General features: G+C 62.9%; 3 protein-coding genes across 3 annotated transcripts; all 3 read right to left on the reverse strand.

Annotated features, from left to right (window-relative positions):
* Positions 1-3,313: 3,313 nt before the first annotated feature.
* On the reverse strand, positions 3,314-9,069 carry LOC137671530 (ras-related protein Rab-11A-like). Its single transcript, XM_068415126.1, has 6 exons — positions 9,030-9,069; positions 5,385-5,513; positions 4,778-4,973; positions 4,509-4,702; positions 4,279-4,359; positions 3,314-3,453 (listed from the first exon to the last, which is right to left on the reverse strand). The coding sequence occupies exons 1-6, from the start codon at positions 9,067-9,069 to the stop codon at positions 3,314-3,316; spliced, it is 780 nt and encodes a 259-aa protein (XP_068271227.1).
* A 1,270-nt stretch (positions 9,070-10,339) lies between these two features.
* On the reverse strand, positions 10,340-13,506 carry RAB25 (RAB25, member RAS oncogene family). Its single transcript, XM_068414640.1, has 5 exons — positions 13,467-13,506; positions 11,974-12,169; positions 11,644-11,837; positions 11,382-11,462; positions 10,340-10,470 (listed from the first exon to the last, which is right to left on the reverse strand). The coding sequence occupies exons 1-5, from the start codon at positions 13,504-13,506 to the stop codon at positions 10,340-10,342; spliced, it is 642 nt and encodes a 213-aa protein (XP_068270741.1).
* Positions 13,507-14,200: 694 nt separating this feature from the next.
* LAMTOR2 (late endosomal/lysosomal adaptor, MAPK and MTOR activator 2) lies at positions 14,201-16,354 on the reverse strand. Its single transcript, XM_068414879.1, has 4 exons — positions 16,220-16,354; positions 14,890-15,052; positions 14,675-14,764; positions 14,201-14,433 (listed from the first exon to the last, which is right to left on the reverse strand). Exons 1-4 carry the CDS (start codon positions 16,285-16,287, stop codon positions 14,377-14,379), a joined length of 378 nt encoding a protein of 125 aa, XP_068270980.1. The 5' UTR covers positions 16,288-16,354; the 3' UTR covers positions 14,201-14,376.
* Positions 16,355-16,419: the final 65 nt, after the last annotated feature.

Genomic DNA, 16,419 nt, shown 5'->3' on the forward strand with positions numbered 1-16,419 from the left:
AGCTGGTCTGTTGTGCCACGGAGCCGACTCTGATGCCAGCCCCAGGCGAGCCAGGGAGATCCCCAGGGATGCCCAGAGCAGCCCCTGGGCGCCCAGCTGCAGGGTCAGGAGCCCTTGGGGCTGCAGAGGATTTCCTCTGGCTCTGCCCTGGTATCAAAGAGATCCAAGCTCCAGCTCGCTGCCGTTGGGACTCCGGCAAAGCGGCTCTGGTGGGATTCCCCAACCAAAACCCAAGCCACCGGGGACCACGGGCAGCCGATCTCGGCGATACCCACGCGGCGGCGGCGGCTCTTAGGGGAGCGCAGCCCTCCGCCAGCCCTTCATGGCTTTGCTTGACGCTGTACCACGTCACCTTTCCTCTCATCCTCGCTCCGAAATGCTGTACAAGTTGGCGTGTATCCGCTTTCCCCCAGCTCCGGGTGCTCTCACACGGTCCTTACTCCACGGTACTACCAACCTCGCGCTGAGCCAGCCAGCCACAGAGTTGCCCGGTGTTAGCCCGGCCGTCCTGTGTGGCCCCTCCAATTTAAACTCCATTCCCTATTATATTGTGTTTGCTTTTATTTTATTTTATTTTTTTTCACTCTTTTTTAACGTCATAGGAAACCTGTAGTCGGGATTGTTACTATTGGAAACCGATCACATGTTCCATCCAGGTTTTTTTTTTTCATCTCTCCGGCGTTAACGCAAAAATAAAGGCCTGAGAGAGAGAGAGAGAGATATAACCGAACATAGAAGTAGAGTTAGGCTCGTTGTCTGAGTTTTGAGGCATATAGTATAAGGGGAGAAGGAAAACAAATTAAAATAAAATAAAAAAATTAAAATAATGATGTTGCACAACTTGTAGAAAACAAAGAAGGGAAAGGGTTAATGTATTAAATGTGCTAAATTACATTAAGAACTTAATTTTATTAAAGTATTATTACTTAAGAAACTTGGTGTCTGCTCTTGGTTTCTGTCCGTGCTTTAGGATGGGGTCAAGGAGTGGTGGGTGGGAACGGGGCTGAGTCAGGGTGGGGGGGGTGAGGCTGTAACCACCTTCTGCCACCCCTGATGAGTCTTTCGCTGAGTTTCACACCTTTAGCAATACTTTTCAGGGTTAATTAGAGCAAAGGAGTTTAATTGCCAAGACCATCAGATCCACTGCACCGGCTGCCGTTCCCCATCCTGGTGGCAGCGAGGTGTCCTTGTGTGCAAACCTGTGCCTCGTTTCACCCTTCCCACCACTTCATTCCAGTAAAAAATCATCTAAAAGCTGGAAAACCTGCAACAAAACTGAGCTGCTGAGCCTGGAAGTGTCTCCGTGAGCCGAAATGAGCTCATCATCCCTCCTGGCTGTGCCAGCGCCTGGCTGGATGGGGGAGCGAGCCCCGAGGGACGCGTGGCTCAACCCCCGTCCCTTTGCGGGGCTGGGGGCCGCATCCTGTCCCCACGCCCCCACCTTTGCTGGCAGCGGGGCTGACATCACCTCTTGGCACGGCGTTTCGGTGCGGGCAGATGGTGGTACGGGAGGGGGTGGCACTTGGCGGCTCTCCGGCTGGGCTGGATGGAGCTGTGCCTCTCCCAGCTGGTGTGGGCACGGGGCAGGGTCCGACCCGGTGGGGTGATGACTGTCACTTGCTTGGGGACAAGCCTGTGGTCAGACACAAAGAGGATGGGTCTGGCCAGCTCAGGGATGAGGACAGAGGGGACACGCTGCGCTGGGGTGGCTCGAGCCACGGTTAAGATGCTGCTGGGGCTGGCGTGTCAAAAAAGGGGCAACCTCAACCCAAAACGGGGCCGGTGCGGCCGTTCCTGCACCCCCACGGCAGCAGGATCCAACCTGCCCCTCCGAGCCCGGAGTTCGAGCTCTCCCCCTCCAGTCTCCCAGCGAGACACCCCGTTTACCCAGGCTACTCTCACACCTTCCTCCCCACCCGTCCTCCTCCTCGCCGCTCACACTCTTCATCGCTTGGTGATGCTGGTGCCCAAGCGGGCAGAGGCGTGGGGTTGGAGCTGGCACAGTCCCTGGCCTCGAGGAAGGACCTTGGCAGTGAAAGTGCCTCCAGCAGCGACTTTATTTGAGGATTTTGCCCAAATTCCTTTTTCATCCCAAGGCAGGACCCCGGCACAGCTCCAGCCAGGTGACGTGGGGTGACTGGGGACAGCCACGGAGAGACAGAGACCCCTCAAACCCCCCCGCTGTGACGAGGGATGCGCTCCCAGCGCTGGGGTTAACGGGGACGGGCAAGGTCACCGCAGCGCCTGCCACCCCTCTTGATTGACACCTGCCAATCATGCCCTGACAGCAGCACTGGCCTCAGCGCAGTCTGTCCCAGCGCCTTGGGTGATGTCCACCCTGGGAGGTACCTGCTGTCCCCCCAGGCAGGGGACAGGGCCACTGTCACCCTGTGGCTGCAGCAGACGCTCCATCTAGTGGCAACCGTGTCCCCACGCTGTCACCAGCCCCAGCCACGAGTGACAACGCACGAGTGGAGCAGGTTCAAGTCAGGTGGGAGGCGTGCGGAGGGACGGGGTGCCCACCCTCTGCACCCCATCCCTGCCCTCACACCCCCCCAAAGCCCTGGGACCCCCTTGTCCCCTCCTGGGGGCTCCCCCAAAGGACATGTCCCCACTCCGATCTCCCCTGGCAGAGGTGCAGCCTCGGGGGGGCTCACGGCGTGAAAAACAGGGTGCTCCCACGCACGAGCAGGGTGTCACCCCCCGCACCCCACACCCGGGTGTCCCCCAGCAGCACCCAGAGGTGCACCCAGCCCTTGGCGTTGAAGGGGCAGGGCTGGGTGCGAGCGGCTGCGTCGCTGCTCGCTTCACCGGGCGAGAGAAGGGTGCACCCAGCGTCTCCCCCGCCCCGCACCCAGGGGTGCCGCAGGAATGTGGCACCAAACGCGGGAGTCACGATGTTTGGGCTTGTTCGGTGCCACCCTGAGTCACCCCGTGACTGCGCCTTCAGGGCTGGAGGAAGCAGGGACACGAGGGGATGGCATGTCCCCAACCATGGGGAGCATGTCCCCTGGTGCTTTTTCCTCCTCCTATTTGTGTAGGTCCTACATAAACACAGAGAGAGCAGCACACAGGCAGCGTGATGGTGCACATGGGGAGAGACCCTGATGCTTTTCCCCTCCCAGTTTGTGTAGGTCCTACATAAACACAGAGCAGCACACAGGCAGCGTGATGGTGCACACAAGAGCATCCGTGCAGAAGCAGCCGCCAGCCCGGCCTGTCCTGGGGGGCTGCAGCAAGCAGAGGTAGAGGGTGAGACACATGTGCTGGGTGGTGTGTGGAGGGGTGTCGGGGTGGGGGCACCCCAGGGCGCTCAGATGTTCTGGCAGCAGGGTGCCTGCCTGCTCTCCTGCTGCGTGGGCAGCACCCGGATGGGCTCGATGGTCGTGGTGGGGCCGAACTCGGACTCCGGCTGCCCGGTGATCTGCCGCTGTGACACGATGCGGTAGATCTCTGCCAGCAGAGAGAGAAGAGGAGGAAAAAACAGATTTATTTAAGTATCTATTTCAGCGGGGGACCTGCCCCCGCCCGAAACACACAGCTCAAGGGGTGCAAATGCCCACATCTCCCCACCCAGGGGAGCAGGATCCCACCCCAGAGTCACAGAATGGTTTTGGTTGGGAAGGGCCTTTAAGATCATCGAGTCCAACCGTTAACCCAGCACTGCCAAGGCCACCACTAACCCATGGCCCTCAGCACCACATCTACACGGCTTTTAAATCCCCCCAGGGATGGGGACTCCACCACTGCCCTGGGCAGCCTGTGCCAGCGCTTGACAACCCTTTTGGGGAAGAAATTGTCCCTGATCTCCAACCTAAACCTCCCCTGGGGCAACTTGGGGCCATAAGGTCTCCCCTCAGCCTCCTTTTCTCCATGCTAAACCCCCCCAGGTCCCTCAGCCACTCCCCATCACACTTGTGCTCCAGACCCTTCCCCAGCCCCGTTGCCCTTCTCTGGACTCGCTCCAGCACCTCAAGGTCTTTCTTGTCATGAGGGGCCCAAAACTGCACCCAGGATTCGAGGTGCGGTCTCACCAGTGCCGAGTCCAGGGGGACGATCCCTGCCCTAGTCCTGCTGGCCACACTAGTGCTGACACAAGCCAGGCTGCTGGTGGCCTTCTTGGCCACCTGGGCACACTGATGGCTCATATTCAGCCGCCATCGACCAACACCCCCAGGTCCTTGAACATACAGTCAGGGTCCCCAGCAGGGTCCTGGGAGGCCACAGTGTCTGAAGCCATCTCCTTGTCATCCCCCCCCTTTCCTGGTTGCCCCTTACCCGAGAGGATGTTGTGGAAAGCCGTCTCCACGTTGGTGGAATCCAAAGCAGACGTCTCAAGGAAGGACAGCCCATTCTTCTCTGCAAGGACAGGGCGAGCTTAGGCGGGTGCCACAAGCTACAACCACCCTGGGATGGGATGGGATGGGATGGGATGGGATGGGATGGGATGGGATGGGATGGGATGGGATGGGATGGGATGGGACAGGGCAGGATGGGGGAGACGATACCTGCAAAGCTCCTGGCCTCGTCGGTGGGCACGGCGCGGAGGTGCCGCAGGTCGCTCTTGTTGCCCACCAGCATGATGACGATGTTGGCGTCAGCGTGGTCCTGCAGCTCCTTCAGCCAGCGCTCGGCGTTCTCGTACGTCAGGTACTTGGCGATGTCGTAGACGAGCAGAGCTCCCACCGCCCCCCGGTAGTACCTGGGGGACAACGAGGGGACAGGGTCACAGCAGAGCCCCGGGTGAGGGACATGGGTGGGGAGCAAGGGAACTCACGCTGAGGTGATGGCCCGGTACCGCTCCTGCCCGGCCGTGTCCCAGATCTGAGCCTTCACGGTCTTGTTGTCCACCTGGATGCTCCTCGTGGCAAACTCCACCCCGATGGTGCTCTTGCTCTCCAGGTTGAACTCGTTGCGGGTGAAGCGTGACAGCAGGTTGCTCTTCCCCACCCCAGAGTCCCCGATGAGCACAACTGGGGGGGCGGTGGGCACAAGCACAGTGTCAGCCCCCCACCCCAGACACCCAGCAACAGCGTTTGCATCCCACAACACCAACCATCCCAGCAAACCCCACAGCCCAGCTTGGGGGATCTCCACATCTAGCCCCACCCCAGATCCCACCTCCATGTCACCCAGGGAGGAGGCACAGGGTGAGGGGGCAGGACCAGCAGCCTCTGCTCATCCTGGTGACACCACAGCTGCCCATAAATACCCCTCAAGGAAATTCCTGCCATCGCCTCGATGTAGCCAGGGGTTTCCTGCTTGGCACTGGGAACGGGAAGGTGCCACGTGCACCTACGTACCCAAAACAGGCAGAAAACCAGAGCCAGGACCTGTGCGGAGCCAGCCAGGCCAGAGAGGCCAAGAAGAGCTGGGGCTCCTACTTCCAGCCCAAGGGAACATAAGAGGACCTAAAGATATGGTCTGAAAGGAAGCATCCTCCTCCTCTTCCTCCTCCTCCTCCTCCTCCTCCTCCTCCTCCTCCTCCTCCTCCTCCTCCTCCTCCTCCGCTGCTACCAGTTGAGCCCGTGAGCTGGGAAATCCCTGGGTGTGGGTTAGTTTGGTGCATTTTCTGCCTGTCCCAGATCTGGCCGGTTCCTGTAAAATCTGGTGCAACAGGCTCTGGGGAGGCTTTATCACGCAGCTCCCCTATCAAGTTTGTTGAGTTTATGACTCAATTGGTTGTTTTGTTTTGTTTTCTTTTTTTAATTCCTCCGTTCATTCCCCAGGCTCACTCGAACGCAGCCCGCTTCACTTCACCCACCCTCGTGGGACTGAGCTTGGGGGATGCTTCATGCCACCAGGATCAGCCAACCGCAGGGCTGAGATCACGACCACCCAGTGACCGCACTGGGGACAACGCCGGAGCAGCAACTCCAGCAAGGGACCACCGGCTCTGCCACACCGCCGTGCTCGTCACCAGGGCTGAGGGATTTGCAGCAGGACACATCTACACTCATTCACAGGATCACTGAGGCTGGAAGAGCCCTCTGGGATCATCGAGTCCAACCATTGCCCTGACACCACCATGTCAGCTAGACCAGGGCACTAAGGGCCATGTCCAGTCTTTTCTTAAACCCCTCCAGAGATGGTGACTCCACCACCTCCCTGGGCAGCCCCTTCCAATTGCTAATGACCCTTGCTGAGAAGAAATGCTTCCTAATGTCCAACCTGACCCTCCCCTGGCCAAGCTTGAGGCTGTGTCCTCTTGTCCTATTGCTGGTTGCCTGGGAGAAGAGGCCGACTCCCACCCTGCTACAACCTCCCTTCAGGTAGTTGTAGACTGCACTAAGGTCACCTCGGAGCCTCCTCTTCTTCAGGCTAAACACCCCCAGCTCCCTCAGCCGTTCCTCGGAGGTCAGACCCTCCAGACCCTTCACCAGCTTGGTCACCCTCCTCTGGACTCGCTCAGTAGCCACCATCCTCCACGGAGGTTGCTCCAGGTCCTGGATAACCCCTTCCCCATCACCTCCAGCTCGCACTTGCTAGGATGGGATGCACAACCTCCCCACAACTCAGGGCAACTCTCAGCGGAGGGGAGGGTGGCTCCTCCGTGCAGGGCTGAAAGCCACCACGTGCTACGTGGAGCCCCGGGAGGACCGTGACAGTCCAGGGTACCCTGGACAAACCGGTGGAAGAATGCAGGCGGGTGATGAGCCAGGTTCGTTAACGCTTCCTGAGGCCTCACCGCTTTGATCTGGCCTTGGTGTTTAATCAACGGGAAGTTGCTACTTCCCCCAAGCTCAACCGCCGCGTCCCCTATCCCAGCAGCCGCCGGCCCCAAGCACCTCCGTGGCCCGGGGACAGGAGCAGCGCAGCTGATGCCTGCGAGAGCCTGGACTGCCAGGAGACAGCACGAAATACAGCCAGGGGAAACTGAGGCACGAGCGCACCGTGCTGCATCACCCCTGCAGCCAGCCAAAAACGCGTGGGTATGGGAAAGCCTTGGGAAACCCGGCTGGGGCACCTCGATGCAGAGGGGGTACGTGCTTGGCCCGATCCCCTGGAGCTCGAAGGGCCTCGAGCAGCGTCCTCCACCCCACACAAAAAAGCAGCATCCTCGACACGTCGCGTCCCACCCCAGAGCTGGGCATGGAAACAGCCTGGAGGAAGGGTCCGAGGAGCAGCCGTGCCCAGGGCTGTTTCTCACCTACCCTGAGCCCCTCGAGCAGCACCGAGAGCCTTCGCGTGAGCCCAGCTGGGCTTTGGATCGTGCTTTGCAACGGGGGAAGGCAGCTGCTGCTCCCGTCTCGGTGGGATAACGCTGCTTCGAGCGGCGACATCTCCCATTTCTCAGGGGGAGAAGCTGGTCTCAGCAGAGCCGTCTCACCCCAGAGAGCTCTGGCCCAGCTCCGTGCCCCTAAATATTACATCTCCCTTGGGCTTTGCTCCTGCTTCAGGAGGGATGAGCAAACCTTGCGCTCAAAACTGAGTTCTTTTGATTTTTAAGGACTCCAGAGACCACCACGAGACCGAGGAGGGGAACGCAGAGCCCAGCACCGAGCTGCTTTCAGCCCCGGCTCCCGTAGGATCACGGGGAAGGGACGGACACCGCAGCAGGACGTCACGCTGGGGCCACCTCGGAGCCACGCTGCTGGCGTGACGCTGGGCGAGAAGCGAAGGCCACCCCAGCCCAGGAGCTGCCTGACTCTGAGGGACCCCCCAGCTCCGGCTGCATCAGAGTTTCCTCCTCGCCGGGTCCCAGAATAACTCCAGCGAGGAGGATTTTCCTGGGCAGGGGCCAGGGGAGGTGTGCGAGGAGCTACCGGCGTGTTGGTGGCTGGAATTACCGGGGGCCTTTGGGGCAGGGCCGTGCGGGGAAGCTGACTCACAACCGGCCGCCGAGTGATCTCATTCCCCGGCCGGCATTTATCGCTCGGGAGGTTGTGACGTTGCCAAGTTGTCCCTTGGCTTCCCCCAGCACCCGCTCCAGCCACGGTGCGAGGGGAGAGATGCTAACGGCAGGGAAACGCGGCACGGATGGGGATGCTCCATGGAGGTGCTGGGCTCCCACAGCTGGGAAAACCAACGTTACACCTCCAAGGACCCAGCCCTGTCCCCGCTTTGCTCACCGGAGAGGTCACACCGTGACCAGTGCCGGGAAGGACAACCCCGGAGCCCGGGATCCTTTCCCTGAATGGCAGCAGGATGAGCGGCACAGCTTTTCCTCTTGGGATTGCTCCCTCAGCCCCCAGGACTGCTCCTGCCAGCCCAGCCGTGATGAGGAGAGCACCCAAACCTGCTCGGAGGGGCTCAGGGGCACCCGCAGTGCCACAGGGTCCCCAATGCCCCCCGCTCAGAGGTGCTCAGGGGCCGGCACAGCACCCGCAGTGCCACAGGGTCCCCACTGCCCCCCGCTCAGAGGGGCTCAGGGGCACCCACAGTGCCACAGGGTCCCCAATGCCCCCCACTCGGAGGGGCTCAGGGGCCGGCACAGCACCCGCAGTGCCACAGGGTCCCCACTGCCCCCCGCTCAGAGGGTCTCAGGGGCACCCACAGTGCCACAGGATCCCCAATTCTCCCCGCTCGGAGGGGCTCAGGGGCCGGCACAGCACCCACAGTGCCACAGGGTCCCCAATGCCCCCCACTTGGAGGGGCTCAGGGGCACCCACAGTGCCACAGGGTCCCCACTGCCCCAGGGGACCAGCACCCTGACCCGGGCACTGCCACACCTCCCCTGGGTGCTGCACCCAGCTGAGGGCTCCAGACTCCTCCCGCAGCAATAACGAGCTGCTTTAATTAACACTAGAGCCACAGACCTGTGCACACCCTCAGACCACGCACCAGCCCCGGCACCACTGATACCCACCACCCCTCTGCCCAGTGCACGGGAGCACCCCAACAAGCCCCCCCCCACCCAGGTCCCCAGCACTGGGAGCCGTGTTATATCCCAGTCCAAGCCAAAGCCCCGGCTTCCAGCTCCATCCCGAGGGTGCTGTGGGGAGACGGCAGCACCCGCAGCAGGCTGAGACTGAGCACAGCTCATCGCAGGCATGGCCGGAGCAGCGCAGGCAAGGCAGGAGACCCACCTTTGAAGAGGTAATCGTACTCATCATCCTTGCCCCGCATCTCGCCCAGCGCCACAGCCCCACTCCCACTGGGCAAACTGGGATTTCCGGGACTTATCCAGCCCTGGCAGGGGCTGTCCCCTACGCACCCATTGGTGGCCACAGCCCTTCCTCTTCCTCACGCATTGGTGGCCCGGGCTGCCTGTCACCGCTCAGGTGTGCTCACCTGGGCCAGGTAAGGGGGAAGGAGGGGTATGGGGCTGCTCCCAGGGGCGAGGGCTCTGCTCCCCGCTCAGCGCTGCCGTGTGTTCCCCGAGGGCTCCGGGGTGCAGCATGGGGGTGTCCCCGGTGGGGACAGCCACGGCCACGCTCTCCCCGCAGAACCACGGCTGCAAAATGGGAGCTGGGCTGACACGTCCTGCGAGGTGCAAAGGGAAAGCGAGTGCCCAGAACTAGGGGAAGATACGGAGAATCCGGGAGCAATTGTCCCATTTCTGAGGGATTTTGGATAACCGGCTGAAGCCAAGTCACAATTTGGACTGATAAATGCCAGCCACCCCCTAAAGCCGTCGAGGGTGCGGGGATGCGGACTGGGAAAGGCTGTGTGGGGAGGGGACACGGGGACCATGGCATCGGGCTGGGCTGTGGCCACGATCTCTGACATGTCACAGAGGTGGGGACCGGGGGCTGGGATGACAAACACGCAGGAATTCCAGCTCAGCAAACCCGCATTTCGCAAGTCCTTTAATGATTGTGTCACCGTTGCGCTGGACACGGAGCTGCTCCGGGGCCCCTTGGCACCGGGCTCTGCACCGAGCCCTGTCACCCTGTGCAGGCAGGAGGGACCTTCGCTAGGTCCTGCCGTCACTCTTGTCCCACGTCTGGGATGGGGACGGAGGTGTGCCAAGGGCTGAGCGCTGCCACTTTGCTCCTTAGGGCTTAGGATGACCTCAGAGCAGTCCCCGGTGGGGACGGAGACCTGTGGGGACAGCCACGTCCCCAGCGAGTGGCACAGAGTGGCCCCACAGGAGCAAGCCCAGGGCCAGACGCCATCAGAGAGGTTCCCATCGCTGGCATGATCAAGGCCCGGCAAAAACGAAGCAGACAGAGCAGAGCTCGTGGCACCGGTGCTGCTCACCCTTTATGGCAGAATTTGGCCACCGTCCGGTCCCCACTGCACCAGGACGGGGGGTGGCACCGCAGGCTGGGGGACACCAGCCTGTGCCCGTAGCCAGACGAGTCTGCGTGGAGGCAGACCCAGCTCTATGCCACTGGCGTGTCCCGGGGCTGTGGGGGGGGTCCCTGGGGGCTTCCCGGGGTGCCCGGGCGGCTCAGAGGGCCACGCAGCACGGGCGCTTCTCCAGCTGCGCCGGCGCCGTGCTCTGCGGGCTCTCGCTGCCCAGTGACACCGTGTTGCTTTGGCTGCTCCTCTGCTTCTGCTGCTGCACTTTGTGGAAGATCTCTGCAAAAAAAAGAGGTGTCAGAGGCGGGGGGTCTGTGTGTCAGCCCCTGGGGACGCAGGGACAGCTTTGAGCCCGCAGCCCCCCATTGCTTGGCACGTCGGTGGCTCCCCTTCCCCTTTATGCAGCGGAGGGGACGAGTTGAGGGGTGACAAGGGAGCAGCCGGCCCCAAGTTGCATCCCTGCGGTGCCTGGGGAGCACCCTGCGCTTGGGCAACATCCTCTTGCCCAACCTGGGATTAGTGCCTCACCCCGCGCCGGGGCTGGCAGCTCACCGGGCTGGCTTGGCGTTATCTGGCACGGCACGGCATGGCACGGCACAGCACACCTGCCCCAGTGCTGCTGGTTGCCATTCCTGGAGGGGTGCTCCTGGCCGAACATCACCCCTCTCCATCCCCATCCCCACCACGGCCAGTTCAACAGGGTGCTGGAGACGTTGAGTCAGGAGCGCAGGACAACAGGAAGGGGAACCGGGGATTACAGGGGGGAGAAGGAGCCCTCGGGGCTTCGGGGATGCCCCGGGGGCCGTGAGAACAAAGCCATGGGGTGCGGAGAGCGAAACGCCCAGCAGGAAAGGCCAGAAACCAAACCAGCCAGAAAGACAACACCGAAACCAGCCTCAGAGCTCAGGTGGAGCAGGGCAGGGGAGAGAGCTCTGCCCAGCCCTGAGTCCCTGGTGAGGGACCCCGCGATGCCCCAGGACCCCGCGATACCCTGGGACCCCGTGATACCCCGGGACCCCGCAATGTCCCAGGACCTTGCAATGACCTGGGACCCCACGATACCCCAGGACCCCTGATGCCCCGGGACCCCGTGATGCTCTGGGACCCCGTGATACCCCGGGACCCCGCGATGCCCCGGCACCCCACGATGCCCTGGGACCCCGCTGCACCACGGTGTCGGTGCATTGTACCCTTTAGGATGGTCTCAAACGCCTGCTCGACGTTGGTGGAGTCCAGCGCCGAGGTCTCGACAAACAGCAGCCCGTTGTTGTCTGCAAGGAGACGAGTCCCCTGAGATGACGCAGACCCCAGCGAGGGCACAGATCCATCTCCAAGCCCCTTTAGAGATGTTCTGGTCCCCACAGCGGTGCGGGTCCCTGAACTGGTGTGGGTTCCTGCTACCAGGGAGGTCCCCAAACCCCCCAGCCCCGTGGCAGGGTGCCAGCCCGTTACCTGCAAACATTTTCGCCTCCTCCATGGGCACCTCCCGAGCTTGCGCGAGGTCCGTCTTGTTCCCCACCAGCATGACGACGATGCTGGCTTCAGCGTGGTCGTACAGCTCCTTCAGCCAACGGTCCACCACGTCGTACGTCTGGTGTTTGGTGATGTCAAACACGACCAGGGCACCCACGGCCCCTCGGTAATACCTATGGGAGAACCTCACCATCACCCCACAGCTCTGGACACCCCCCCACCCACAGCATCCTCACCCCTGGGGCTCAATTCCAAGGGCATCATCACCCCGGTACTGGGGAGAGCCTTGGTTTGAGGTGATGGCCTTACGCAGAGGTGATGGCCCGGTACCGCTCCAGCCCGGCCGTGTCCCAGATCTGAGCCTTCACCATGGCGTCTCCCACGGGGACGGTGCGGGTGGAGAACTCCACGCCGATGGTGGTGCGGCTGTCGTGGTTGAACTCGTTGCGGGTGAAACGGGAGAGCAGGTTGGTTTTGCCCACGCCGGATTCCCCGATCAGGACGACTGCGGATGGAAGAGATAAATCCCACCAGAGCTGTCGAGGAGGGGACAGGGGACAGGGGTTCCTGACCCAAGCCGGACCAGCCAGTGGCTCGTTGCCATGGCCATGTGGTAGCCAGACAGCCCCAGCTGCCACGCATGGGCATCCCCCATTGCCCAATGACCCCAAACCTGGGCACAGCGGGATGACACCCACCACGGTCACCCCTTCAGCAAACTGGGGGTCCCATCCCTGCGTCAGGAGCTCTCAGCCCCTCGAGCGCGGCTGAGCCACCTCAGCTGAGCCCACCCATGGGCCCTGTCTGCTGGTGTGGCCCCAGGGCTGTTTGTGGGGGTCACGGCTACCAGGCTCCCAGTTTGGAGACCCCCTGCCCAGTTTGGGGGACCATATGCCCAGCTTGGGGAGCCATATGCCCAGCTTGGGGAGCATGTGCCCAGTTTGGGGACCATGTGCTCAGTCTGGTGACTCCATTCCTAGTTTGGGGATCCTGTGACCAGTTTGGTGACCCCATTCCTAGTTTGGGGAACCCATTCCCAGTTTGGGGACCCCATGTCCAGTTTGGGGACCCTATTCCCAGTTTGGGGACCCCGTGTCCAGTTTGGGGACCCTATTCCCAGTTTGGGGACCATGTGCTCAGCTTGGGGGCAGCAGGAGCAGGGCGAGGACGCTGCCAAGCCCCAGGTCACCCCGCTGTGGGGGGCACCCAGGACCAGTGGCACACCACAGCCTGGCCATCTCCCCTTGCCCAAGGGCAGCACCGAGGTCCAGCGGGGTCCAGCTGGCAGCGCCCGGCAGGGATGCAGGACACCGGCACCCTGTGCCTGCGGAGCTCAAGCTGGGGGCCACGAGGCTGTACCCCTGTTTCTCCAGCGCAGGTTTGATCCCCGCGTCCTCTGCGTGTGCCACCACCCGGGTCACCGCAGAGGAATGACTTTTAAACGCCCGCCGCTCTCGGGGGTTAATGGCCTCGCACGGTGTTTACGTCTCGCACGCTCAGCCCCCGCCACGCACCAGCAATTCTCCCTGCGTCCCACACGTGCAGCTTTGGGGTGTCCCCAAGCCTGGTGCCGTTTGCCAGCCCTGACCTCGCTGCCATCAGCCCCGGAGACGCGGCCGAAGCCGGTGCCTGCTCCCCGCTCCCCCGACCCTTCACAGCTCCCGACGTCGTCAACAACATCCCAGTTTGGGACAGCACAGCCCGGGGGGGAAGGCACCCCCATTCCCCCCCCCCCGCAGCCCCTGACCTCCTGCTCCATCCCCTTTTTGGGGAGGGGGGTTTGCATCGAGCCCAGGACTCACCCTTGAAGACGAAGTTATAATCCTCCTCGGCGCTGCCCATGTCGCCCCGGCTGCCGCCCGCCCGCACCGGGGTTTGCTGCCGCTTGGTTTCCTCCTTCTCGCTGCAAACCCTCGAGCAGGCGGCGCTGGGGCTCCGAGAGGCACCGAGGGAGCAGATGGAGGGGACAAAGTTTCCTCTGTGTTGGGGAGCGAGCGGGGTCCTTGGGAAGCAAGTAGGGTCCCGGGGAACGACGCCGAGGCCGATTCAAGGTGCAGCCGGTTGACTCAAGGGGTGGGACCGGGTGTCGCAGCGCAGGTTGGGCAGGTAGTGTCACCCCTGGGACCGTCACGGGGCGGCCGGAGGAGGAGCCGGGGCCTGATCCTGGCTGCTGAGGCCAGCGCAGGCTGGGGCAGCGTGGGCAAGCGTGGGCAGCAGCAAAACCCCCCAGTTCAGCCCAGTTCCAACTGGGTGGCAACGCGTTTCCTCGCCTCTGCTGCCATCGTGTGAAAGCCGGGGAAAGCGGGGAAGGGAGGGAGCTGCCGTCGCCCCCCACCACCCCGATACAGCCGGGCAGGGGGCTCTGCTCTGCGGTACCCACTCCCCCTTGGCACCAGCCCCTCGCAGCCCCTGCCCTGGTTTTCCCCAGGGCGACGGCTCATCGCGGAGCTACGGGGGGGACCCCCAGCCCGGCCAGGCGTGCGTCACCCCCCCCCAACTCCTCCTTTTATTCCCAAGAGACACAGACAGACACAAGCATCAGACACACTTTTATTCCCCCCACACTTTTTTGCTCCCCACACCTTATTTTTCAAGGCCACACCAAAGCAGCACCAAGCTCCGGGATGCCCACGGGGCCGCTTGTCCCCCACCCGCACCGGTGACGGCATCGAAGCGAACGGGTGGCACCTCGGAGCCCCCACGCTCCCCTGCTCAGGACGCGGCCACCTGCGTGAGCGGCTCCTCCAGGTACTGGACCAGCGCCTGCGCCTGCGAGCGGAGAGCGGAGTTTGCAACCCATGCGTTTATTTTAATTTATATTTCATTTTAGAGCCTTAAAGTTGGTGTGGTGAGGTGCCTGGGCTGGCACGGGGGCCAGAGGAGCCTCTGCACCGAGGAAAGAGGCATCCCAGGCACAACAACTTCTTCCACCATCCTCATCCTCCTCAATGGCTCTTTCCCACCCCACAGCGGGTACGCAGCCCCCCGGCCTCCTCCCCGGCAGCGTTACCTTGGCCTTCAGCATCCCAAATCCAACCGTCTCCTTCGCGTACATGCAGAGCAGCAGGTTTGCCACCCGCGTGATGGCCACTCGTCCCTCCTGCCCAGGGACAAACAGCACCCGTTGCACCCCCAGCTTGGCAGGGGCCGCCGGCAGGGTCCCAGGGGACCCCCAGAGCCACGGCGGTGCCCGGGGAGGGGAGGGCAGCCCCCAGCCCCACGTACCATGCAGTCCATAAGGATGAATTTGAGGTTGTCCTCGTTGAAAGCCTGGTGCCCGTTTTTGTCGTAGGCCACCCAGATGTTGCTGGCGATGGCCGCGGTGACCCTGGCATCGGTGTCCCCGTAGCCTGAGTAGGCGAGCAAGGACCCCTCGTTGTTCAAGAGCCTGGAAACGAGATGGGGGGGGAAGAATTGGTGCCTCTAAACCCAGTGGGGCACCAGACCCCACTGCAGTGCCAGCGGGCAGAGCAGACCCCCCCCAGCCCAGTCCCCTGCTCAGTCCCTTGCCCAGTTCCCAGCCCAGCACCATTCCCAGGACACCCCAGGGCTGCCAGGGATTTTTGGCTTCAGAGCCAGGAAGCTCTGGGGTGGCCCCAGTCTCGAGCAGGGCAGCATGGGTCTGCGGTGGCTGGGTGTGTTGCAGGAGCACGACACGCTGCAGACCGGGCATGAGGCTGGCGGGCAAGTGCCATGCACCGTGCATGGCCCTGGCACTATGCATGGTCCTGGCACCGTGCACAGGCTCAGCACCATGCACATCCCTGGTACCATGCACAGGCCCAGCACCATGCACAGTCCTGGCACTATGCATGGCCCCAGCACTGTGCATCGCCCAGCACCGTGCATCACACACGGCCCCAGCACTGGGCACAGCCCCGGCACCATGCATGTCCCTGGCACCATGTGCAGGCTCAGCACCGTGCACAGCGCTGGCACCGTGCACCATGTACTGTGCACCATGAACAGCCCTAGCACTATGCACAGCCCCAGCACCATGTACTGTGCACCGTGCATGGCCCTGGCACTGTGAACATCCCTGGCACCGCGAACGTCCCTCGCACCATGCACAGCCCTGACACCGTGCATGGCCCTGGCACCGTGAACGTCCCTCGCACCATGAACAGCCCTGACACCGTGCATGGCCCTGGCACTGTGCACGGTCCTGGCACTGTGCATGGCCCCAGCACCGTGCATCACCCAGCACCATGCACCGTGCACAGCCCCGGCACCATACACGGCCCCGGCACCATGCACCGTGTACCATGCATGGTCCTGGCAGTGTGAATGTCCCTGGCACCGTGCACTGGGCACAGTCCTGGCCCTATGCACGGCCCCAGCACCGCGCATCACCCAGCACCACGCATCACACACCGTGCCTGCCCCTTGCAGGTCCCCTCACCCCCCGGGGTGACATGTCCAGCGCAGGGGGACAGAAGCCTTCCCTCCCAGGAGTGTCACCCTGTGCCAAGCAGGCCCGTGCCAGCCAGGCCCGCAGCCCCCTCCCCGCACACGGGCGGGGGACCCCACCCCTCGCCCCCCACCCCCTACTCACAGGGTGCTCTGGACCCCGCCGGTGTTGGCCTGGCTCAGCACCTGCGTCAGGGCCTTGGGGCGCAGCATGGCCGCCCCGCTGCGGGCCCGGCGATGGCGGGGCAGGATGGAGCAGGCCTGCTCCGTCAGCGGGGCCATGCTCAGCCCGGAGCACGCTGGGACTTGTAGTCCCTGTCCCAGGGACGCCATGTGTCCTGTTGC

This window comes from Nyctibius grandis, chromosome 17 (genome assembly GCF_013368605.1).
Source record: "Nyctibius grandis isolate bNycGra1 chromosome 17, bNycGra1.pri, whole genome shotgun sequence".
NCBI lineage: Eukaryota > Metazoa > Chordata > Aves > Nyctibiiformes > Nyctibiidae > Nyctibius > Nyctibius grandis.

Bases quoted from the DNA above. Each gene is read 5' to 3' on its own strand.
- LOC137671530 (XM_068415126.1), bottom strand. From the start codon at position 9,069: ATGCGGGGCAAGGATGATGAGTACGATTACCTCTTCAAAG. The intron at 5,514-9,029 runs GTGGGTCTCCTG...CTCAACTGGTAG, and splicing joins GTACGATTACCTCTTCAAAG to CAGCGGAGGAGGAGGAGGAG. The intron at 3,454-4,278 runs GTAAGGGGCAAC...CTCTGCTGGCAG, and splicing joins TTTCCACAACATCCTCTCGG to AGATCTACCGCATCGTGTCA.
- RAB25 (XM_068414640.1), bottom strand. From the start codon at position 13,506: ATGGGCAGCGCCGAGGAGGATTATAACTTCGTCTTCAAGG. The intron at 12,170-13,466 runs GTGAGTCCTGGG...TTCCATCCGCAG, and splicing joins TTATAACTTCGTCTTCAAGG to TCGTCCTGATCGGGGAATCC. The intron at 11,838-11,973 runs GTAAGGCCATCA...GTTCTCCCATAG, and splicing joins TACCGGGCCATCACCTCTGC to GTATTACCGAGGGGCCGTGG.
- LAMTOR2 (XM_068414879.1), bottom strand. From the start codon at position 16,287: ATGCTGCGCCCCAAGGCCCTGACGCAGGTGCTGAGCCAGGCCAACACC. The intron at 15,053-16,219 runs GTGAGTAGGGGG...TCTCGTTTCCAG, and splicing joins GGCGGGGTCCAGAGCACCCT to GCTCTTGAACAACGAGGGGT. The intron at 14,434-14,674 runs GTAACGCTGCCG...CTCCGCTCGCAG, and splicing joins TTGGGATGCTGAAGGCCAAG to GCGCAGGCGCTGGTCCAGTA.